Here is a 26,532-nt window from a genome sequence, read left to right as displayed (position 1 = left end):
ATTCTCCAGACCGGCTGGTCATTGATAAAGAGTCGGGAAGATTTCATACCAGTAACGAGATATTACGCTGGCGGGAAGAGTGGTGCACAGGAAGTGATAACCTACAACTATTGTATCGATTAATTGTTGTTATCATTATATTGTAACTTATTAAATTAAAACAATAAACGATGACGCCAATGGAGAAGTACTGGGACAACCCATTCCCCTGTTAGCGTCGGTTCAAACACAAGGAAAAAAAAAATTACATACTAATATTGTAAGATATTGGATATCAATCGCACAACACTGACACCGTCTTGGAACGAAGATAAAGTTGAATACAAATTATCGTAATTATTAACAATAATTATATATAATATATTTATAGGAGCAGAAAAAAAAATCGATGATTCAAGTAAACGTCGAATGCCAAGAATGGACTAGCGATAAATTAAAAACACTATTTCGTTTCTATGGAAATAAAAATGCACAACTACGAACTAGTAACAAACGTAAATCGATACTATAAATAAGTTTTATTTTTAATTTTGGCCAACAATCAATATACGTACAATAGTATTTTAAATGTATTCAATTACACACTTAATAACTGATATTAAAAATTATCTTCTTATTCCTTTTTTATAGGGGACTGATGAAAATCGTTTTTCGTTTTCATCATTGATCGAAACTTTGTAAATTTATGTTGCTTTTATACGAGTTAATCATGCCTAGTGTTACTGTAAGAAATAATATTCTTCTGAAAACTAATTTCACTGCTTTCTTAAAATTTTGCACTGTGAAATAAAGTTAAAGTTAACATGTTATTATAATATTATTAAATATAACGTACGTTTTCAATTCTGCAGTTAAGTTTTTACCTACACCGCGGAGCCGTAAAATTTGTGAACAATCCAGGTACAGGGGGCGCAATTTTAATGAAAAAACTTGGAGTGCTAAAGCCCCTCTATCATTTTCATGTTCCTTTATGATTATTGATACCTACAACCCGTACAATTTAAAAATTACTAAAATATTTTTGAATTTAAATAATTTAATAGTTATTATTTATTTTAATTTTATATCTTTATTACACGTATAAGTTATTACCCTTCTGCATATACAATTGTTTCATCACATGATCAGTTTAAAATTTTGAGTGATGAGAAGGTCTTATAAATAACAATTTATCTTAAACTTCACATCCGATTTAAGACATTGTATATAATATTTTATGTATTTATTCTTCAAGAAAATGAACATGCATAATATATATATATAATTAAATTACCTGAATAAATTATATAAATAATAAATGATTTTAAATTTAAAGTAAGGCGGTAATCAAATCAATAATGATAAAATAATGATCAGACATTATAAATATTTTGACAAATCACATCATAGAACGCGAAAATAGGTAAACGCGCGTTGGACACTGAGATAGTAACTTCTTAATAAATAGTTGTTCGTGTGTGTTGTGTAAGGTTGTCCAAGCCTCAGTAGTGTTCAACATTTTATAACAATGAAAATCTACCGTTTGAAAAACGAGAAGTATTTAGGCATATCTTTTTTTCACCGAAGTCGAAAATATTAAATAGTTAAAAGAAAACGTGGCTTCGATTTTCAAAGATAAATCGCCTATATTAATTCGCAGCTGTTTGTTGATCCGTTTCAGATTGTAGTGGCTGTGAATAACGCTTTCTTAGCTAGTGAAAACTCTTCAATGAAGACTAAATCATTAGTCACTGAAGTTTTATTCAACTTGTCATTGACCAATAAAATCTCAAAATCATTAATAGACATAGGTCCTAATGATAATAATAATGAAATGATTGTTGCCATTGTATCAAAGTTTCCAAATGTTCCAGAAATGAAGATATTTCATGATAAATGTATAAAAGGATGTGAAACTAATCTTTCACAACATTCAGAAAATATCAATGAAGATTTAATCAAGATATATTAAAAAATTAGTCAAATAGAAAATGAAACCTCAAGTCTGCTTGAAACTTTTGTTACTGGAATCGCTTGTAAATTTTGTAAAATTCATATAATTTCGTCGTAGTATTTGCAGACATTATTTCATTATTATTATTATTATTTTCAAAACTAAAACAATAGACATTATATGCGTTTAAAAATTAACAATATTTAATTATTATAGTCAAACAAATTTAATATCCAATTCGGTATAGTTAGTTATGATTTTTGGTGATTTCTTACACTACTAGTTACATACATCACGAGGTCTTATACTTAGTATGTTGCATTTTTCTCAATCTCGAACTATCATACAAAACAGAATATATCAAAATGTTATTTTCCATATTTTCACAGTTATTGTGGTAGTTGTTGTTTCCCTTTTTCTTCTTACTTTTGATTTCAAACACAAATGGAAAACAAAAACATAAACATACGAGTATGTAATGTATATCGTGGAAAATAAGTTTAAGACAAAACATATTTTTTCCGCATTTCGATGTTTCGTAATAGAAAAAATTAAATAAAATGTTCTAAATGTGCGTGCAAAAACTTATTACGATAATATAACAGTTACAAAGGTGTAAATCATAAATAATTGAAGGTATCTTAAAAAATATATGAGATTCAAGAAAAACTTATTCATCGGCACTGATGTACCACAATGTTGAATAAAAGAATCAAAGTTATGTTTATTAGACTGTTTATGCATTATAATTTATTAAACATGCCTACACGATTTTATGCCAAAAGCATAGGCACAAATAGGGTGGGGCTTAGGGGGACTAAGCCTCCTTGAAGTGAATTCAGCCCCCCGGATTAATTATCGTTTTACATCGTATAAATACATTATTTTTTATGATTGCTATTTTTTCTATTTAAGCTCTTCTCTTGCAACATTTCATCTCTTAGTGATTATAACTAATAATGATAATTTAATGTAGAGATCCTATACGTCCCATATTTTACGGGATTGTCCCGTATTTGGATAAAGTGTCCCGGTGTCCCGACACAAGTATAAAAATAACACTTTTGTCCTGTATTTTATATAATCCATTTCATACGTTCCTTATTTTAAAAATTAAATTTTTTAATATCATTAAGCTTTTTAAATTTTACATTATTGATAAACCATAGTATCTTATTTAAATTATATTAATAATGATAATATTTGATTAAAAAAAAAAAAAAATCTAAAAAAAATAGGAAATTCACTTAATTATTTGCTTTTAATTTTAAATATAATTTATATTTGTTTGAAGTATCAAATATTATGTTTAACTTTATTTTATAGTTTATTTAGTAACTGTGAGGAAAATGAAATGTTACAAGGCCAAACGTAATTTTAGCTTCCAAATATTTACAAAGAATTTGTGTAACAAACATCACATGGTATTTGGTTTTGTAATATGTTAATTGTTAAGACAAGTCCCCTTACACCCTCCCCAAATTAACACCAATGGGAATTTAAAAAAAATATATAATTCAAAATGTCCCGTATTTTCAAAAAAATAATTTGGGATTCCTAATTTAATGATAATTTTTGATAATTTAAAGCTATGAGGACAAAGCCCCTACTTATAATTTTTGGTTAAAAATGGTACACTGAATTCGCCTCCCCCCCCCCCTAATGAAATGCCATATTTGCGCCTATGTACAAAATATTGTTAGCACCCCTTGAAATTCAAACCTGCGCACGCCTACGAGTACAGATGAAATCTTCGAACTCTTTGGAATACTGTTTGTAGTACTCCTTGGACGGTCCGACGGTAACGAAACACATTACCGAGTTAACAGCGCTGCTGCGGTTTCCCGCTCTGGCGGCTCCTGGACTCGTTTGGCGCGGCATGATAAGAATATAGTACGACGGAAACAGAATCCGAAAATCGGTACGTTGTACGTCTTGGGATTAATAAAACGTTTTATTTGTTATGTACGTCCACGTTCAACGTGTAATTATTTTTAGTTGGCTAACGGCTATACGTTCTCGTCTTGCAACGTTTTCACTTCGATCGGCGGCAGCGAGTTAACAGATTTATTTTTCTGTTTGCTGACTCAGCATCATTATACTTCTCCAAATCGTGGGCCGACTCTTAGTACTAACAACAGTTGTAAGACAGCACTGCTGTGTTCAGTTAAACCCGAGGTTTTTTTTTACTGCAAAATAGTAATGGATAACATTCCAAGTCCGTCCTCGTCCATCGACGAATCTGAAACCTACTTAGAGAAATTCGAACTGTACAAAATTCAAATGGAAAAAGTTCAAAATTTGGTCGATGAATTGAGCGGTAAAAGTATGTAACCCTTCATTGATTTTGTGCGTTTCGTTTGTTGCATTATTTATTCCCTCAGTTGTTGATAAGACGTTATGCGATGAGGATTTAAATACCTTACGAAAAGAAATGAAGTTAATGGTAGATCTTGAATGTGAAACGAAACCTTCTCAAATCTGTAAGTATTTCCTTCTTTTTTAATAACTATAATTATTTTGTTCCGTTCAGTGACTTGCATTTTGATAATTTATTTTAGTGTCCAATTTTGTGAATTATAAAGTGAGGTCTTTGAAAATATTGCAAGAATCATTTCGGATATGTAATTGGCTCATGGAAAAAGAATGCAACGAAATTGACAATATATTTGATATTAACTCATATATTGATAAAATTGTATGTGAATCATTTTGTTACACACAGATGTATTATATGATATGGCTTAATAATTTAGACCGATTTCTACATGTATATGTTATTGTTAAAATCTTTAGCTTGATGCATGCACTGATAAAGACGATCCTTTGGACAGTATGAATACCTTATTCGAAGATTGTTTTATGAATACAAATAATTTTTGTTTAAGTTTTTATGGTAACATTGCTTTAGAAACAAGCACTGATTCTACAGTTATAACACAAACAAAGAAAGAACATAAAAGATCGCAAAAACGTCGATTAGAAGAACAAATTGTTCCTGATGAGGTAATATTAAATTGTATGATTTTTTAACTTTACAAAGTTTAATTGTTGACATTTTTCCATTTAGGTGTATAATTGTGAAGATGATAATGATATGCAAGTTATTCTAATAGCAGTAAAAAATTGTTTGCAACAAGCTATACAAAAGAATAATGGAAACCCAATATCATTCTTCAAATTTGCTATTAACCCATACAGTCTGTCACAAACTATAGAAAATTTTTTTCATTTAGCTTCATTAGTAAAGGATCGTATTGTGATAATTGAAAAAAATTCAGGTTTTTTATTTATTAATTAAATTATAACAAGTTAACTTTAGCTTTACAATAATTTAAACTGACTTTTTACTTACTAAATCATAATTTATTTTTTATTTATTTATCTGTTTTGTATAGATTGTAATGATTTTGAATCAGCAACCATAACAATAAACAAGAAAAAAATTAATATGAATGTTACTCGGAATAGAAAAGATGATTTTATATCATCACTACTTACAATAAACCATGATTTATGGAAGGTAAATACTTTTAGGTTACTTACTATTAGTATAAAAAATATATCTGAAAGTTTTGTTTTAACTTACTCTGTATGTTCAGTTATATTTTTAGTTTTTATTTTAATAATTGTTGCAATCATTATAACTTATGCTTATCCAGTGCTCAACTTAAGGGGGGGATACAGGGGGACAGCGTACCCCTTCTTATTTTTAGAAATTTGAGTATCCCCCTACTATTATGATGTTATAATTATAACTAGGGCTCGGAAGTTATTGAATTGTAAATCATGAAAATATACATGTAAAAATGCATTGAAATATTTAATTAATAAATATTAATTGAGTTATAATTTTTATTTTAAATGCAATTTGATAAATAATTTATAAAAATAAATTATATAAATAGTAAAAATGTGTATTTCTGTTTAAGTTTCAGTTTTCTTCAGAGTTTTCTTTTAATGGCTCTGAAAAAATAAACAATTTTTTTTAAGTACCTATTTTTACTATTTATTTTGTATATTATTTTACCTTGGAAATTGCATTGAACAATTAAAGATTTTTTAATGTTTTTGAATTTGAACGATTGTCGATTGGAAGTGAGTACGTTTTTGTACTCTGAAAACGAACGTTCAACGTCGACTGATGTTATTGGGCTGTTTTTCATGTACGTAAGATAACTCCAATCTTCGGGTGTTCCATCTATGTTTTCTTCTCCATTTAGTATATCTGATATTTTTAAAACATCTTGATAGCCTTTATTTTTTGATAAAACAGACTCAATCTTAATTTTAATTTTTTCCCCCATTTCCCATTAATTTGAATTAATTTTTTTTTTTGCCCCTTCGACAATATAAATAGAATCTACAAGTGGAATTCCTTGTTTTTCAAGTCTTGTTAATAAATCGGGTAAAAATCCGAAAAATTTGATTTAATAAATACAAGTTGAGCTTCAATATTTTGATCAGAAAGATACTTTTTTGAATTTTTTATTGATACTGCATCATTGTCATCAAAATTATTAATGATTAATTTTATTTGCTCATAATTTTCACAGTAGTAATTCGCTGCCTTTATTCAAGTACCCCATCTTTTCAAAATTGTTTCAGGTTGTAGTGATAGAGATGGGGCTATTGACTTAAAATATTGAATGCGAGAAGGTGCTTTACGGAAAACCTTTTTCACATTTGCAATTAATTTGTCAACTTTTGGATATCCTGTTCGTACAGTTTCTGAGATCCTATGAAATGCATTGGCCAAACAAGTAATGTGTATAGCTTTTAAATAAAATAATTTAATGGCTTCTCCAGCTTTAACCATATAGGGGGAACCGTCTTTAATAAACAATAATACTTTATTGTCCTGAACACCTTTTGGCCAAAGTAAATTCATAGATTTATCAAATAATCTACAAATTGTGGAATGATTACATTTTTCGAACTCCTCAGAATGTAAAAGAAAAATATTACTACTCTCAGAGTCATTTAAAATTCCAATAACAGTATTTGCTACATATCTACTTGTACAATCGGTAGTTTCATCTATTGACACCCAAATACATTTATTTTGAACATAATTCCTTACTTTTTGAATTGTATTTTCATAAATTGCATTAACATAACCTTTTCGTAATGTTGATTCAGAAGGAATATCTTTACCAGTGTTCTTTGATAAAAATTCTTTAAAATACGGATTTGATAATTTATTCAAAGGTATGTTTGCTGACAACAAAGCCTTACATAGATCGTGACTAAATACAGATTTTTTTGTAGCGTCCGTTATAAATTGTTGTGTAAGTATTTTACTTGTACTTGGATGATTTTCAACACGCTTAGCTGCCCACTTATGTTTTTTCGTCTTCGTATGTTGGGTGACAATAAACCTTTTATCGACGCTCACATTCGTTTCACAAAAATTACAAAACAGTACATTTTGGTCTGCTAAAAAAACATCTGACCCGAATTCAGTAATATATTTTTTAACTAAAACAATTTTTATTTGCTTAGGCATATTTGTTACGAAATTAAATTAAATTAAAAATGTAATGAAATTTGCAACAAAAATAAAAATAAAATGTTATGATTACGCACACTAGACGGCAAGACACGAAACTGATATGTTGACGGTATAGCTAACAGAGTAACAAATAACTATGAGCTGAACAGGAAATTATTTTAAAAAAAAAACCAGAACGTTCTCTTTAAATATCTTATCTTTATTTGTTGTTAGACGTTTTGACTTTTTCTGACGTTTATCGATAATAATTGTGCATAGAAAAATATAACTACAATAAGTAATAAGTTATTATAAGAAATATTCTACGTCAAACTTAAAATATAGCATATTATATGCATAAAATTAATAAATATGCATTTATTGAGAAAAAATGGGTGTTTTCATTAAAATCTCAATATATGCAAAAATATGCAATTTTTATTTGGTGTTTTTAAATTAGTTACAACTCAAAACGAATTTCTGTTTTACTTAGCAATTAATTGGAGTATTTAATAAAAATATGCAAATTCAATAAGTCCCAAGCCCTAATTATAACGCTTAACGAGTTTTGGGGATGCAATTTTTTTTAAGCAAACAGAGTCCCCCTTCTTTAATTTTGCCAAGTCGAGCACTGTGCTTATCTTATATTTATTTAAAAACTTACTATAGTTTAATGTATTGAAATCATAAAACAATTTGAGTTAAATCAAATTTTAATCTTAATACATCTTCTTTTCCTCGTTCTGTTTTCTCCCAACAATTTAGGCTCGGCCACCCTTGTCTTAAACCTCCACTCGTCTAAATTTTCTACATCTCCTAAATACACACCAACATCCCTCATCTCTTATCATTCTCAATTGTTTCCCATCATCTCTTTTTGATGTTCCTTATACATATACATTATTAAAGCTTGTTTACTGATTGCTACATCTTAAAAACAACAAAATATGAACTTAAAATTTAACATAAGGAGTTTTGTGACAATTACATCATTAAAAGTCAGTGGACTAGATATATACATTTTTTTATTCAGGAAATATTTAAAACTAAATTTATCACAATCCAGTTAAATAAATATATTATTATTTTCTTAGAATTATTTTCTAATATGAAGAAATATTTATTAATTTTAGTATATAAAATTAAGAAGCTTTATTTATTTTTTTTTTTTTTGCAGTTCTATATACAAAAATACAATATTCAAGAACAAATGATTGATCTACGATAAATCTTTTTTCATTTAAAAACAAATTGTTCAAATAAATTAAAAAAATTTAATTGTGAATAAAATATGTTTTATTATGAATATTACAGTATTAATCACTTTTACTGTTTTTTTCTTATGTATTCAATGGTGATTATAAATAAAGTACTTTTATTGTTATTTTTTATGTATAATATGTCAAATACTTATCAGCATGTAATTTCAAAAAAGAAAATCAAAGCAAGTTATGAAGATTAATAGTAATAGTAAAATTGATAAAATTAAAATGATTGCTTATGATTGGCATTGTAAAATAATGAAATTACTGATCAGGGTGATCAGACATCCCGTTTGAAACGAGATTGTCCCTTATTTGATCATCACGTCCTGTTTTCCCGACAAACTTCAAATTTGACTCTTGTTATCCCATTTTTATAAGATTGTCCCGTTTTAAACCCGTTATTTCCATATTATATAATGTAAATAAAATATCTATACATGAAAAAAATATTAAACTGTTTTACTTGTATATATAAAATGTGAAACCAAAGTTAGAAATAACAGATAGCAGTTTTTGTGGAACGAGTGTCAAGTCCTGATGCCAACCATATACCTTATACTAAGTATAGGTATAAGTTAGAATAAGGTCTATGATGCTGACAAACTATAAAATTAGTGATAAGCATGAAGCATGTTGTATGGTATATATATATATATATATATATGTTTATTCTACAAACAAAAATTATATATTATATTATTTATAAATTTATAATTAATGCTATTGGATATTATATTATAGTTGTTAATCGTTAATAGTTTTTGGTAGACACTATTGACAGTCGATCCGTGAAGTCGTTTATTGAAATTGACGCATATCTATAAATATGATAGAGATTTGGACTTAACTCTCAAGATTTGTGTGTACAACTGATGCTACTGATGTAATCCTCAAAAATGAAATTTTACAGGAGGCACTAAAATAAAGTTGTTTTGTAATCCTTATAACCTATAATGTTGATTTTTTTTTATAGATTTAAGCTTGGTATACTTATGAATCAATATTATATTTACTAAGCTAAATCAAATGTAATTTATTGTATATTAGTCCAAAGTTAATTAGTCTGTTGGATGCATTACATGGCGTTTCATAATATTAATTATTTTGGGTTAATGGTTTTTGTGGTAATGGTTACTACAATTGGTACTAAATAAAAAAACGTTTCCAAATTGTGTAACCCTCAATTAAATCTTTTATTACCTTTTATTATACAATATTATTAATAGTTATTAAAAATAAAATACTATAAATAGTTCTTTTGATTCAATACAAATTAATTAACAGAACATTCCAATTAAAATTCAAAATAATATAAAAAGAGTTTAACATTAAAAACAAAATAATAATAATTAAATGTTTGACTCAATACAAATTATTTAATAACAATAAAAATACTAAATTGATAAAAACAAAATTAATTCAATCAATTAGTTTAAGTAGGATACACTAATTGATCAGTTAAACTGTACATTCGGTGTAAGTTATGTATAGGGTTACGTTGAAGCTTACACTAATAGGCCTACAAGCATTTAATTGAATACACAATTTTGAATAACCCTCGTGGCTTACGTTAATTGATATTTGATTGTTGATGTGGCTTATATAAAAAAAAATAACTTAAAGATGAATTTTAGGTTAAAAAACGAATGTGAGGGTTACAATATTTGACCAAAATATGGATTAATCTCAGGTTTACATCAGTTGGCCTATTAACCGACATGTGTGAATGTATGTGGATGAGCGTTTTTTTTTAGGAGGAGGGGAAGTAACAGCTGTACCGTTTTTTTATTTTCTTAATATGGTTATCCTAAATTAAGACATTAAACCTGGGATAAAATGTTTAAGGCTGCGTTAGGTATAGTATGTGAAAAGGATATATTAGTTTAAAAGCAAATTTTATAGAATATTTATGAGTGCTTACCATATGTTTTTTGAATTTAAACGTTGGATATTGGTCTATAGTTTTACGGATCATCTCCTGTTTTATTAGGCTTTAAAATGGCTACAATTTTTGCTTCACGTCATATTTTAGGGAGGGTCTCTTTAATAGCTTCATTCGTGAAGAACCGTACGATCCAAGATCTGCTCTTAGAACCCAGGTTTTTTATAAATTTCGTTAGGTTTCCGTCTGTGCCTGCAGCTTTCCCAATTTTAAGGCAATTTGTACATCTTTTTCAATAAAGTGATCCATTAAAGTAGACCTATCCTCGCACCTATCTAGTTCTTTTTTATATTCATTTGCAATCGTGATGTTCTTTTGTTTAGTAGGTTTGAGGTCTTGAGGAGGTTACTTGCAACTGCGTTTGGTATGATGCTATTTTCTTTCCTAGTTTGTTGGAAAGCGCCAAGCTTTCTTAAATGGTCCCAGCTTTTCCAGGTAGAGTAATAGAAGTCCATAGCTTTGACCCACCTTTGTTTTATCTGATATGAAAAAGGTAAAATTAAATCAGCTGAATTGTTGAAAAAAGAATATTGAAAATGTTCAGAAGCAAATCAAACGCAATGTCGCAAATAGGTACAGACTGAGGCCTGAGTGGGTTTAAGTTAAGTTGTGGCATAACTAACCTCATCTACTTTGAGAACAAAACTTAAAATTTTTGGAGGACCTGGGTGTGTAAGTTCACCTACCCGCCCCGGGTTTCAAACAGTTGTTCATCATAATTAATCGTGGTACTTATTCAATGTTTAGATTTCTGTTGTACTGTTGCATAACGACACAAAACCAGACGAATGATAAATTGTGGTGTGATGAAAATACCGATCGGAACATATTATCTAAATGCCATAAAACATAGATTTAATAAACATAAATACAATGTTCATTGATAACCTCTCCCCCCATTCGGTTATAATAAAATGTTGATTATGGATTATTCAATATTATTCGCACGAACACGAACAAAAAATAAAACATAATATATATATATATATTATAATAATATAAATAAATATATTTATTTATTGCATGCCTATGGATTCTTACACATTCATGTTAATTCCACAAACTACGTTGACGGAGAATCGCGGAAAACAAATATATTATAGAATTATGGAATTTCTAAAATGGATCTATATAACGTTGTAGATTCTGTTACGCAGGAAAATTACGATCGAGGAAATTCGTGTTTTTTTATTATTGATTTGAATTAAAAAAAAAAAAAACATCTTCATCATTTCTGCATTACGGCGCAGAGAAGACGTTTTTTTTCTTAACAACGTAAACGATCAAGACTAGAACTTTGACGGGATTCTTTCGCCTTTGGTGTTCAACGGTTTTATCGTACGTCGTTTTCTATAAATAACATTCTATGACACATTAATAATTCTACTTATTCGAAACGAAAAAAAAAAAAAAACCGAACAGTGCGGACATTAGACCCGGGATGCGTATACCCGAGATTCCGATTCCGAGGTTACACTGTACAGCTTTCCAGTGCGTGGTGCTTTCCATGGGTTGGTAACGATAACATTTCGCTAAAAACCCTGAAATGCCAAAATCGTGTTCGCTACAACGATACGTATACGCTTTTACCAAGTTTCCTTACGTTTGTTATGTTTAACACAAAGAATTGGCGCTACGGTACATTGGCTGAGTTCGCATCATCAGATTTCTCCGCTCTCCCGTCGTTCGCACTCTACATTAATCCTTTCTGACAAACACATCACGCCCAGCGACCGCTGCACTAAACGAAGAACGCTCAAGGCACACACGTGATTATGGAGTGGGGTAAGTTGGACAATGGTTTTTCAAATTTATATTAATATGTTACCGACACCTAAGTATGTTACAGTTTATCTGTCTAGATTAATCGTTATGTAAATTATTTGTTAATTTTTTTTTTTTTTTGATCTTTACAGATGCCGATAATTTTGAACCCCCCAAGCCAATCATTCCAATCGTTGACATCGTTGGTGGTGCTAAACTCAACAAATGGGAAGGCGAAGATGAAGAAGAAAATATTAAGGTTTGACCTAGTATATTTTATTCCATCAGGTTAAACTTGTCAAGACATTTTTCTCACTGTCCATCATTACTTTTATATTTTTATCAACTACCTATGTATAATGAAGTTCCTTATGGGTACTATTTAATAATTGTATAATAAAAAAAACGATTTTTATAAATTCATTGATAGCATACTATAAGTAATGCATGTCTGTAGGGTTTTTAAAATCCCATAACCTTTATATTGATTAATGTGAAAGTTTAATAAATATTCATTGAGTAGTTTTTATAGTAAGATGTTTATAAATATTAAATTTATCCATGATACATAATTTTATTTTACTTACAGGATAGCTGGGATGCAGAAGAAGAAGAAATTAAAAAACCTGAGATAAAAGTCCCAGAAAAAAAAACCAAATCAAAATTGGAACAAAAAATAGCTGAAAGAGAGGTAAAGTACCTTTTCCATTACTGCAGTTTCATTTATAGTATGTAGCGTCATAAATTGTTTAAAATGTCTATCACATATATTTAACGATCAATTGTTAATACGCTTGATAAAAGTTTCATTATACTAGTGCATTTTTGTCATAATTACAACTTCAGAGAATTGCAACATAATCAAATAAAAATAGAATGTAATAAATAATCCAAATCCATGAAATACCATAAAATGGGAACTAAATTACAACAAATCAAAAATGCAGTTTTCTAATAACCATAATTTATTTTGTGAATATGCTTTAACTATTTTTAGAAATTAATTTAAAATAAACTAGAGTTGTTTATAGCTTACAGTATTTAATACAGCACGAATATGTTGTTGCCTATATTATGTAATTTCTTAAATTCTTATATAATATATGATACAATAAACTTAATTATTAAATTCCAGTAGTTCACTAATATCGTTATAGTAAATTCTTTTATTTCTGTCAATAAATCAGTTAATTTATACTTGCAAAATTGTTGAATCTATCGGTATTCTTGTCGTATGCGGTCTACTATATACTTGTTGTTTATTAAGCATGTTACGTTATATGCTTTCAACTGCCGCGCATCGATATGTATATATTGTAGGTTATTTCTGTTTATTAAACGGCGATAATAATAGTCATTATTAATAGTTACAATTTTATTTTAATTATATTAGTAATTTAATATAAATAAAAAATAAAATAATTGTTCAATTTTATTTTTAGCGAAAACAAAAAATAGAAAATGAAAAAATGAGGCGTAAATTTTTGGAAGCTGAAGAAAATTCAGACATGACACCCGAAGAAAAAAAGCTGTTACAACAGAAACTTCAAGAAGAAGCTGATTTAGAAGTAGCAAAAGAGATGTTAGGTGTTGATGAAGGGGATGAAGACTCAATAGATATGATGCAACCAAAATCGAAAGAAGATTTCATAGTTTTTGAACAAGCTCTTCAGAAAAAAATTCAAAGTTTTTCTAAATCCGAACATTATTCTGATTTTATTGAAGAATTTATTAGGAATTTATCAGTTTCCTGTAAGTGCAATTAAATTACTTATTAATTAATGTATGTTTAAAAATATACATGTATTTCATTTATATCAAATTAAAAATGTATTATTTATTTTATTGTTTTAGTATCAATCTCTGACCTAAGGAAATTAAAAGCAACTATAGATAATATGAGTATAGAAAAAATGAAAGCAGAAAAGGGAGATAAAAATAAAAAAAGTAAAGGCAAAGGAAAAGCTAAGTTGCGACTAGATAACTGTGCTGTAAGTTTTTATCACTTCATTATTAATAATATAATAGTTCATTGTATGACTAGTTTTCCTTCTGTTATTGATTAATAATGTAACACTATGACATAATAAAATTAATTTTATCTTATTACCCAGACTACCTTTTCCCGGATATAATTAATTCCTAGTTTAATTTGTCTTAATGAGGATATTTCAACTGAGAGTGAAGATTAGTTACTAATGTATATACTATATTATTACTATATTTTCTCTGGGGAGATGGTATCTATTTTTATTGCAATAGAATTTGTCTCTTTGCTTGAAAACCGATGATAATTCATCATAACTAGTAATATACTTGGAATAAAAAAATGTATCTTTATATTATTAATTGTTTGCACTTATAAACATGTATCCATTTACTCAGAATAGGTATCACATATCTTATGTAACAAAAAAAATATCGTGTCCAATAAAAAATTTAAAATTACATACATTTTTTTTATATTATGTTTTTTTTCTGTGATATTTAAGTCCAAATTTAAAATAAATATTTTTTCTTCAAACTCAAATAAACAACTATAATAAAAAAATATAAAAATTAAAGTTACCCAGTTGCATGAAAAGTATATATTTATTTAGTTGTTAATAATACGTAAACATTATTATTATGTGCATATTTGTTTCTGTTTTGTTGACCAACTACTGTAGTTTAGAAAGGTTAGCGATAGTTAATTTTTAATTTTGTTAGTTATATATAAGACTGTTTTGTATATATATATAACTAATAAATAATAAAAAGTTAAGCTTATGAGTTGTGGTATTATTTTATTATTTAATATGTGATGTTTGATATAAATTTGTTTTATTTGTATTTTTGATGAAATATTTTAGACTAAGCTAAATTAACAATTTTAATTTATTTTTATAAACATTTTAGACATTATATCACAATTTATTTTTACTGACTTGGCATAATATGTTGATAAAAGTTATTTTTTATTTTTTGAGGAAGAAACTTATTTTTAGTTTTCACATCCTATAAAATGTTTTTATAAACAAATTTGTGAAAAAGAAAAAATTGTAAAAGTTTTATCTTATGAACTACCTAAAAAATTGATAGTCTTATAGGATTTAGGTTATAATAAAGGAACGTTTCTTTACCATTTTTGATGATTATAGTTCACTCTCGACATTTTCATCACTTTAACCAATGTTCTCAATCATATCCAACTATCTCTTTTTTTGGTCTTCCTCTTGTTCTTTTCCTTTCAACTTTCATTTTCATCATTTTTCTCAGTTAAAGTTATCTAATAAAAGTAAAATATGAATAATAATTAAAAAATATTATTTATGTTGTCTTCATTAATTTATAAATTTTCCCTTGAATAAAATTAATTTTTAAGTTGTCAATTTTAACTAGTATCATTTAGTAATTTGTAAATATATTCTCATTATTGACTAATTTTTGTATTGTTGTTTCAGATTCCGGACTACAATGAATTTTCGGCCTATACAATGGATGATTTTGATGAGTTCATGTAGTGAAGTCATTCATTCAAGCCATAGACAACTGTGCTATGTATAATAAAATATATAGTGTGGATGGAGTTGAATTATAAATATTTTTTTTAATCTATTTTGTTTATCTTTATCTCATTGAAATATACAATCTTGTGTTGAAAAAACTCTAAACTCGTTTTTTTAATGGACATTGAGTATTATGTGCACTTTTTTTTTTTTTTTTATAATCATATGTTATATCATGACATTGAATTAATAACTCGTTGAGAACTTGATGACCTCAGTGTAAGCAGAACTACGTCTATTATCATTCATTCTGTGTCTATTCTATAAATATTTATTAACATATTAAATACAACTTTTGATTAGCTTATTTTTTTTTACAACAATGGATTTATATGAACTTTATGCAAATGCTGTGTCATTAGCTGCTGGTTGTGCATCTACTGCAATGATGTTGACACCCTTGTAAGTAAATGAGTACGATAAAGTATTGATATGTTATGGGGGCACTTGTTCGTCTGTGATATTATATTGTTATCTGCATCAAAAGTAAATTGTCGAACTTCAGTATTTGCAAATTTTTACCATTTCAGTATTGTAATGAATTTTAAAACTTGATAATTGTTTATACTTGTTCTCACCCTTCAAATTCTTGAAAATTTTTTAATTCCATTCTAGTTAATACATTGGCGCAACTAAGGGGAACTTAGGGAAGCTTAGTCCCCCAAATATTTTTGATTATTTAAAATTTAATGATAATTTAAGCATGGGATAGTGAAATACATACTAAATAATATGAGTATATGACGCAGAGAATTATTCAAAAGCAAATTGTATAAATATAAAATATTATAGTTTATTTTGTAATTCCTACAATCTAAATAATAATATGGTTATCTAATAAATGTGACGGACGACGGTGAAATATTGCGGTAGTGTTTTGTCATATTTTATGTAAAACATACTACATAGAAGTAAGTACATGATTATTAATAATATTTTATGATTGTTTTTATTTCAATTAATAATTATTGTTCTGTGTCTGCGGCCATGGGGGGTGAAGACCCCCAGGGCTCACACTGACTAAATTTATTTGTAAGGCTTCAGCCCTCCCCCCAATATTTTAGACCTAATTGCGTCAATGAGTAAATACCACCGGGTATGAAGAGTGACGACCAACGACGTCAAAATAATCTTTATCGTAACCAATAATCAATTGAATAAATCGACCGTTTAAATGAATTTGTGTAATCTCGAGGTCAAATCGTAATCGATGTAAAACCCATCGATTGTCTAATGGATCGTTTCGCGGCGGTTAGGTTACACTCGTTACCGAATTTATCAGTCATGTTCTACCGGTTGTATTATTGGTACTCGAACACACGCACCTAGGGCCGGCGTAAGGCTAAACGACGCCCCAGGCCAAAATCCCAACTGACCTTTTTTCATACAACATGTAATATCATATTACTTAGAAAAAAAAATGTTGTTCGTGGACAGAAATACGGAAAAATTATATAATATGCTCAACTTATACATATTTTGCTACAGTCTATTTTTTTAATCACGACTCATAATGGCTTGACGCGATTCCGATTGAACGATAACAAATATTCGGGAATTTTTATATTTATAGATCAACATACATGATAAAAACTATTATGCTAAACCATAGTAAATATAATATATTTAAAATATAATTATATTATTTTAATACATGGTTAAACGAAATGACCATTATAATTATCAATATTTCAATACGAAGTTATAGGTATTTCATATAAAAAACAAAAATGATATTACCGACATATGTGTAAAATTTTAAAAATCAATTTCGGCGCCCCTCTAAAAATGGCGCTCTAGGCGACCGCCTGAGTCGCCTTACCCTCGCGCCGGCTCTGCACGCACCCATACGTGTTTAGCCGATTGTTGGTAGGTAAGATCGTACCCGGTGGACAGTAATAATTCAACGAGACGCAGTGGTCACTAGATTTTTTTTTTTTTTTTAATCCGGCGGGAAACGTCCACTCGATCGCAGAACCACCAAGAGAACCGAAAATGTACATCGCGCACGCAATGACGATCGACTGTTAGTCGCGTAACCCGTACCAGTAGTTGATTTTTAATCGGGTTGACGGTGTTACATAATTATCGAACTTGGAAATCGGTGCCCCATCAGTCAGTGCTCGACTTGAGGAGGACGGAGTATCCCAACTGATTTTGAGAAATTTTAGAGTCCTCCAACTATTATTACGTTATAATCATAATGCTTAACAAGTTATGGGGACGCTCTTTTTTTTTTCTTTTTTTTTTTTAAGTAAATAGAGCCCCCCTTTTTTAATTTTGCAAGTCTGCCACCGGGTTTAAGTGTTTAGCTGTTGCTACTAACACTTCTCCGCGTTAAAAATATGTTGGTACCCGCGGTACGGGTTGCGGTCTGATGCTGTTATGTTGTTCTGACGGGCGTTAAAGTGAAAATCGCGAAAAATAAACAATCATTTGAAGCACATGAGCTCGTGAGAATACACATATCATTGGATTACGGTTGTATCTAAATGACTGAATCTAATGGTTGTGTGCAACAACTAGCTTTGGTCTGCGAGGGCTGAGTAATGCGAAAGGAAAACAGTATTCGATACGAGGAATTTCGAAGCGGTGAACCAGGCATTTTTCCTTAGCCCTTTGGAATTCGTTTGATCAAACCGATCGTGACGCGACAGTTGATATGTCCGAAGAAGATTTGCTTACATCAATATGAGATCTTACCATCAGTGCCAAAAAATATACATTTTTTTTTTTTTTTTTTACAATATTTCTTTACCGTTTTAGAGGGAGGTGTCAGCACACAACCAGTTTGCGAGGTGTATTCACACTTGAGCACGTTACGTAAAACCGATCATGAGGGTAACCGTCCCTAGTCAACTCTTGCGAATTTTAGAGTTAGCCTCGTGACTAGTTAATCGTCGTAGCGAAGCATACTTACAGGGTAAAATGCAGATCACTGGGAATCAAAAGGATACGGTGGGAATACGCACAATTTCGCATTTAGCAGTTTTCGATCATGATAGTTGCTTCTAATACATTTCGATGAAAAGATTTAATTTTTAGCCTAGTGCCGTTCGCAAAGTTTAGGTGGTTTTAATTTACTCAGCAGCATTACGGGTATGAACGCTCACGCAATAATAGCCGATGGTACGGAGAACTGGGTTAGAAGCGTTCCAGAATTCTATTGAGTTACGGACGGCGTCGTCTGTATTTACTACAGGAGCTATTGAATTGTAAATCATTTATTTCCCTTTCGAATGATAGCAGTAGCGTATCATTAATAACAACCGTCTGGTCGTATTTCTGGGTCTGTATGGTTTTTTCACATAATTATTCCATAGGTTTATCCTGTACACGGGCTTTGTCTGAATAAATGTCTCATATCAGCTGAAATTGGACTGTAACTACTATAGGGTATAGTTCGTGTGGGATAGACATCCTGCCATCTCTCCGAATAACCACAGGTTTCCTGGTTTAAGTAATAGGTGTAAAAATTGGCAAGTGGAACACACTGTCAGTTTTAATATCTAAACCGATGGCTACAAAAACTATATTTTTAGGCACACGTTTATTTCATCAGCACGTATTCCTTAAGGTACTACGGATTAGAGGTTTAACGAAAATCTCCTGCAAACAACACTGGTATACCACACACATTAAGTTCCTATTAACCATTTATAATTAGCAAAGTATTATTTAACGCTTCGATTTACATTTTCACCCTTGAACTAACGATTTGGGCTGTGCGTAGTTGATCGATATACGAAACTTTGAACCCCCTTTTCGCACATTCAGGTGACGAATTTTGAAAATTCTTTCTGGATAGATGTCTACGACATAAAAAGAAACTAGTAAACAAATTTCAAACTCATGGCTTCAGCAGTTATTTTATATATGTAGCTAATGTATCATTGTATTAGTTCATTAATACCAACAAAGGGATATACTAATTTTTATTTCTATACGAGTGTTACATCAGAAAAAAAAAGATCATTCATACCGATTGTCCCGGTTCAGGAATTTCAAAATCTGACAACCCTACCTTCTATAATGGACTTTTTTCGTATAAACAGCAGCAGGACCTAAAATTATATGTAGTGTTCTTTGAATAGGTAGTACAATTGTATAAAAAGTAGTAGGCTGCAAAATTTGAATGTGACAAGTGTTGACGTGTGTGATAAAACCTTATTCGCCGAGTTACAAACTTGCATTTTGAACGGCTTGACATTTTAACATGAAATACTTAATGTTAAATCAACTTGAACTAAAATATTGATAAATATTCTCAGTAAAGAATACTGTAGATGTTAGTGACTTCCGAAATGTACCTCTCATTGACAATATATTTTATGAATATTGATCTAATAAACTCACTAATAAATAATTATTATCTTTAATCATTCAGATTGTAATCAGAATAATTTCATCACAAATTGATAAATTAATGCACTCGTTGAAATTAATTTCCATGTAATATTAATAATTGCAAATAATTTAGATAAATTATTATAAATCAAAGAATAACATAATTTGAATTTTCATCTTAGGATAGTGAAAACATTATGTATTTTGACAGTTAATAATTGTTAAAATTAAAGCAGACTTTTTTATAGCTCACATAAATTGCATTTTAAATTATAAATAATGCATTTTAGTTAAAACTCTCTTCCATTTAATCTCATTATACATGTATACATATAGTGTACATGCATTTTCAGTCATCATCAAAGTATTTAGATAATCAGAAGTCCATTATCATAAAATTGGAAGATATTAGCTATACATTTAAATAAAATGACAAAATAATGTTAATTAATAGGTTGGTATGCAAAGAAATTGTGAAAATGAAAACATCTGACCACATAAATGTATCTACTTTTATCGGAGCACTTTTTAGGTAAACACAATTTTAATCAATATTGTATAAGATTTATCATTAAAGTTACATTGATTTTCAGAAGTTCACTATTTTATCGTCAGGGCTTCATCCTGAATTTACCAACTGTTATGTTTGTACATGGAATGGGTCTAATAGTTAATTCATTTTATTTAATGCTTTACTGTTATTACTCCAATAAAAAAGTAACAATTTCTTTCGAATTCATAATTTAGTATTATTAACTCTACTAATTGTTTTATTTTAATGTCATATAGAAGGATGTTATGAAAACTATACTCAAAGCTATAATAATGAGTTCAGCATTCTTGATATACTCATTTATAGAATCAGCAGATAAAGTAGCAACACGCTATCCAATTATGGTATCAATTGTACATTTATCTCTAATTGGATGGCCATTGCTGTCAGTTGTAAGTAACTGTATTTAATGGAGAATATTAATATTAATAAATCTGGAAATTATCTTAGATGATATGGTTTTAAAATTAAAAATTATATTAAATACATTTTTTTAGAGAGAAACTCTTAGAACTAAAAAATGGTCAGGACACCCTAAACCAATTCTGATTAATACAATAGTTTTATGTATTTTATGGCTTTTGTATAGCATAAACATAAAAAATCCTATTATTTTTGTAAGTAAAATATTACAAATTTAATTTTAACAGTATTCTAAATATTACTTTCACTGTTTCAGGCTCAATGCTCAGTGGCACTTTTATTAAGCTCAACACAACTAGGACTATTTCTATTATATCCAGCAGAAAAGATTCAGAGCAATAAAACTGAAAAACATGAATAATAAATATTATACTTATTTTATGATTTTTTGTTGTAATTTTTAAAAATGTTTGTTAAATAAAAAAATTACCCTTAAATAGTGTAAACTATAAAATGACTTCTTAAATGTGTCCAACATATTGTATAATTAAAATAATTTTAGGTTGACAAAAAAATTATATTACTAATTATAGTTATGGTGGAAATCCAGTTCTTTGAATGTAATTTACAATTTATATAAAAGGGCGAAGTACATACAAATTTAATGGCTATAGTACTATGAACAAAGTTGTAGACTTAACGATGATAACCCTTTTATAAAAAGAGCTGGAAACATTGAGAACTAACTGCTCATTATTGAACATATATAAATACTTAAGCATTGAAAGAAGCTAAGAAATTTGTAACAACAGTTTTCAATTTTGCATCGGTTTCATCTGAAATTTTTCCTTCCTTGGCAATACTTTCTAATAATGATTTCTCAGATGTCCTAAAAACATAAAAATAAAAATTAAGAATGATGATTAGTTATGAATAAAAAAATGTATAGTACTTGATGTGTTGTAAGAATTCTTTTTCGAAAGCAGTGATTTTAGATGGCTCCATTTTGTCCAAGAATCCTCGAACTCCACAGTAGACAACAGCAACTTGTTCTTCAATGGCCATTGGTACTAAAACACACATTTTAACAATCAATAAAAATAATTTAAAACCGTATGAAATATACATTAAAATATATTTCTCACCATATTGTCCTTGTTTCAACAATTCAGTAAGACGAACACCACGGTTCAAAAGTTGTTGGGTAGCGGCGTCCAAATCAGAACCAAATTGAGCAAAAGCTGCTACTTCACGGTATTGAGCCAATTCCAATTTCATGGAACCAGCAACCTAAAATTAAAGTTATAATTAACCCGACTTTACACCATACTCAAAATAATTACTTGTTTCATGGCCTTAGTCTGGGCAGCAGAACCGACACGAGATACAGACAAACCAACATTAATAGCTGGACGGACTCCCTTGTAGAACAATTCAGTTTCCAAGAAAATTTGTCCATCAGTAATGGAAATGACATTAGTGGGAATGTATGCAGACACATCACCAGCTTGAGTTTCAATTACGGGTAAAGCAGTTAAAGATCCTCCACCTAATGTTTCACTCATTTTAGCAGCACGTTCTAAAAGACGAGAGTGAAGGTAGAACACATCACCAGGATAGGCCTCACGACCAGGTGGACGCCTCAACAACAGAGACATCTAACAAAATATACAAATTGATAAATTTCAGATTATCTTTGATAAATATAATATATACTTGACGGTAAGCAACAGCTTGTTTGGATAAATCATCATAAATGATAAGAGCGTGTTTGCCATTATCTCTGAAAAATTCACCCATGGCACATCCAGAGTATGGGGCAAGATATTGTAGGGGAGCAGCATCAGAAGCTGTGGCTGATACAATAATAGTATATTTAATTGCACCTAAAAAATAAAAAAATATTTATATCAGTAAGTAAATACTGATTAACAAATAAAAATTAATAATCACATTATTTATGAACATATTCACTAACCAGTATCTGTTAATCTCTTTACAATTTGGGCAACAGTTGACCTTTTCTGTCCAATAGCAACATAAATACAATATAGTTTCTTCTTTTCATCTTGGGCGTCATTGAATCTTTTTTGGTTGATTATAGTGTCAATAGCCAAGGCGGTTTTACTAGATTATAAAAATGTTATTAGAATAAATATTAAATTAACATTAACAAATGTATACCACGATTTAACACTAACCCAGTTTGCCTGTCTCCAATGATCAATTCACGTTGACCACGACCAATAGGTACAAGTGAATCTACAGCCTTAATACCAGTCTGCATAGGCTCTCGTACAGACACACGAGGAATGATTCCAGGGGCTTTGATACCCACACGGTACCTTGTTTTAGTTGTTAATGGTCCTTTACCATCAATAGTATTACCTAAGGCATCAACTACACGTCCAAGAAGATCTTCACCAACGGGTACATCCACAATGGCACCAGTACGTTTAACAACATCACCTTCTTTGATAAGCTTATCATTACCAAAAACTACTACTCCTACATTGTCAGGTTCCAAGTTAAGTGCCATGCCCTTATAAATGTAAATAAAATCAGTAATTTAATACTTCAAACAATGAGAAATTTATAATATATATAAATTATTTATGGAAGACTATAGAAATGAAGAACATGAACATAAATATATGATTTATTTAAGAAAAGGTTATTAGAAGTTTGAAAAATTTAATTTCCAACTTAAGGATGTAGTTAATAATTTAAAGAAAAATATTCTATATAATAATAAAATTCACATTTATACCTTTAATCCAGAAGAAAATTCCACCATCTCTTCAGCTTGCACATTTTTCAAACCATAGACACGAGCAATACCGTCACCGATACTTAAAACACGACCAGTTTCTTCTAAATCGGCCTAGATTACACATAGTTATTATTAATAACAATACAAAAACATTATAAGTATGCAATATTATACCTTGGGTGGAGCTCCCAAAATTCTTTCTTCCAAAATGGAAGAAATTTCTGCAGCACGGGCACTGCATGTTATATGTAATGATCTACTGATAAGTTTTGAGGTAGTCCATGAAGCCTTGCTTATCTAAACACATTAAACATTTTAATTGAGCAATAATTAAAACAAATATTAAAAAATCAAATTTAATTTAAAGAAAATTGATGATTGATATGCATATTTTTATTTGAAAGTATTATATTCGACGTTTTTAGCATAGTTTTATCAAATATGAGGTCAAATTCAAAAATAAATATTAACACAAAATTTATACTTTTAAAATAATAGAAATATTTTAACAAATATCTACAAGAGGGATTGAATATTACAACCAATGATATATTAAATTGATACATATAAAAAAAAAAATAATCCGAAAACTTCAATTACAAGTAAAGGTCATGAGAAGGTTATGTATATGTACACAAGTATACTGATTGAGTGTACGTAAAAATGGATATTTGAAACAATAATAGGCAAATAAAGGTAAGGAATGATTACTAATAGAAATTAATTGGATCGGACATAAAATCGGAAGTAGAGATTTGGAAATCATACCCAGGTACGACCGGCAATAGGGTGTTGGTAATATTTGAGGCACACCGGTTGGAAATTAAAATTACAATTCAATAAAGCATACCTGTGGCAAAGTGTTGTTTAATTGTTTTCCAATTTTGGTGGCCAAACGAAGCGATAGGTTAGCCATTATGATGGAATTTTAAATGTGAACGTGTGTAACTAACTGGGTGTAGATTGTAGTACAAACGGGATGGTAACGAGAAAAGAAAATGGATGGCCGAAAATCGCCTGCCCCCCTGTTCCACGAACACCTATCTATGTGAAACGCAATCTTTGAAACATATGACTTTAGTGTTGCCAACGTGAGCAAATGGAAATCTAATCTGTAATTAAAAAAGAGCGCCAATGTTGTGGTTACACGATATACGATTTATACACATTTCGTACCCTAACGTAATATGAATTTTTTTATATTATTAATATAAGTAATATTTTTTAATGCAAATAAAAAATTGAAGCAATTGTTATAACTCAATAGCAGCGAGTTAAAACGAATTATAGTATTTCGAGTTCTGCATCCTAAATCGGATACCATTTTTTTTTAGTTTCAAATTGTGTTAAATGTATTAAAAACAAAATAAGTAAATACAAGTTCGCAGTTACCACATTAATATTTTCCAGTTATAGCTGTAAAATAGATTTCATTCTTGTTAAAGATACAGTATTGATTTTTCGACTAAATGTTTTTAAAAGAAATAAACATAAACATTGGTAATACAAAAAATCAAAAAGGGATGAAATATTTCAGGTTTTATGTCCTAATTTTGGTCAAATTTGTTACCCTAACCCTATCCCTAAATAAGGGTGGTCCAACCAGTTAGTGGTTCGCGGGCCAATTTACAATTTCTTAAATACACCGGAAGCCGTCAGGAGAAAAAAAATTATATTTTGTCTATTTATATTTTATTTTATAATTTTATATTATGCGCACGGGTGCACGAATAAACGTGGTTTATTGTATGGTTATTGATTAATGAATAGGCTTAGTTAAGAGAAATATTTAATGCTCGCAATTGTGAATATAATTCACCCCGTTCATTGCGTCTTATCACGGAACTCCCGTCGTATCCCTACGTTTTATAGCATAAACGCCATTAACTATAAATATAAAATGTAAAATGTATTCGACCATATCACGATTTTGTTAAAATATTATTGTAATTTTAATTTTTAATTAATAAAATAAATAATTAATTTAACTGTGGGGAGTCCAAAAAAAAGGCATCGAAGGCCGCAGGTTGGACCATCCTGCCCTAACCCATTTCAATCCTTGTATATAATCTATATAATTTAAAAAAAATAACTATTGAACAATAAATCATGGTTACTATTTGTTTTTAACAAAAATAATAAACCAATACGTAATCCGTCCAATATTTAGAAGTATTTGATTGACATTATTTCATAAGTAATATTGAACAGTAATTATCAGCAGGTAAAAATTGTAACCAAGTGTATAATGGAATTATAAAAATAAAATATATATGCTTCGTATAAAATTCAAGTTGAACTATTGTTCTATTACCTTAGTATTATAAATAATTGTTCAGTAGTATCTGTATGTCCAACATGAAAAATATAATAAAAGAATATAAGCAAAAACTAATTTAAAGGTTATGTAATTTTTACATTTTTGATATTCAATAGTTTTATACCTGATTATGAATTTCAAAATATTATGATTTTAGTTTAAATTTATAAATAGAAAATCATCTTCTTAAAGACTAAAAATATTATACTTGAATGTCTTAAACTAATGTT

General features: G+C 29.1%; 4 protein-coding genes and 1 pseudogene across 4 annotated transcripts; 4 read left to right on the top strand and 1 right to left on the bottom strand.

Moving 5' to 3' along the window:
- The first annotated feature begins 1,507 nt into the window (after positions 1 to 1,507).
- LOC112693271 lies at positions 1,508 to 2,050 on the top strand (annotated as a pseudogene).
- Positions 2,051 to 4,166: 2,116 nt separating this feature from the next.
- LOC112693267 (EP300-interacting inhibitor of differentiation 3-like) lies at positions 4,167 to 8,688 on the top strand. The gene is made up of 6 exons (XM_025568256.1): positions 4,167 to 4,416; positions 4,495 to 4,631; positions 4,730 to 4,939; positions 5,004 to 5,214; positions 5,332 to 5,456; positions 8,605 to 8,688. The coding sequence occupies exons 1-6, from the start codon at positions 4,368 to 4,370 to the stop codon at positions 8,653 to 8,655; spliced, it is 783 nt and encodes a 260-aa protein (XP_025424041.1). The 5' UTR covers positions 4,167 to 4,367; the 3' UTR covers positions 8,656 to 8,688.
- Positions 8,689 to 12,150: 3,462 nt separating this feature from the next.
- On the top strand, positions 12,151 to 16,051 carry LOC112693254 (eukaryotic translation initiation factor 3 subunit J). Its single transcript, XM_025568237.1, has 6 exons — positions 12,151 to 12,419; positions 12,551 to 12,657; positions 12,988 to 13,089; positions 13,841 to 14,150; positions 14,253 to 14,389; positions 15,842 to 16,051. Exons 1-6 carry the CDS (start codon positions 12,410 to 12,412, stop codon positions 15,899 to 15,901), a joined length of 726 nt encoding a protein of 241 aa, XP_025424022.1. The 5' UTR covers positions 12,151 to 12,409; the 3' UTR covers positions 15,902 to 16,051.
- A 96-nt stretch (positions 16,052 to 16,147) lies between these two features.
- On the top strand, positions 16,148 to 21,837 carry LOC112693255 (sugar transporter SWEET1-like). Its single transcript, XM_025568238.1, has 6 exons — positions 16,148 to 16,348; positions 20,748 to 20,825; positions 20,887 to 21,010; positions 21,083 to 21,238; positions 21,344 to 21,463; positions 21,526 to 21,837. The coding sequence occupies exons 1-6, from the start codon at positions 16,269 to 16,271 to the stop codon at positions 21,628 to 21,630; spliced, it is 663 nt and encodes a 220-aa protein (XP_025424023.1). The 5' UTR covers positions 16,148 to 16,268; the 3' UTR covers positions 21,631 to 21,837.
- Positions 21,736 to 24,995, bottom strand: LOC112693252 (ATP synthase subunit alpha, mitochondrial). Its single transcript, XM_025568236.1, has 10 exons — positions 24,833 to 24,995; positions 24,157 to 24,279; positions 23,980 to 24,093; positions 23,411 to 23,751; positions 23,188 to 23,336; positions 22,926 to 23,095; positions 22,553 to 22,867; positions 22,355 to 22,499; positions 22,162 to 22,279; positions 21,736 to 22,098 (listed from the first exon to the last, which is right to left on the bottom strand). The coding sequence occupies exons 1-10, from the start codon at positions 24,896 to 24,898 to the stop codon at positions 21,984 to 21,986; spliced, it is 1,656 nt and encodes a 551-aa protein (XP_025424021.1). The 5' UTR covers positions 24,899 to 24,995; the 3' UTR covers positions 21,736 to 21,983.
- Positions 24,996 to 26,532: the final 1,537 nt, after the last annotated feature.

This window comes from Sipha flava, unplaced genomic scaffold, assembly GCF_003268045.1.
Source record: "Sipha flava isolate LNK unplaced genomic scaffold, YSA_version1 83_pilon_pilon, whole genome shotgun sequence".
NCBI classification, from domain to species: Eukaryota; Metazoa; Arthropoda; class Insecta; order Hemiptera; family Aphididae; genus Sipha; species Sipha flava.
Note: the sequence above shows the minus strand (reverse complement) of the source record. Positions and strands in the feature narration are given on the sequence as shown.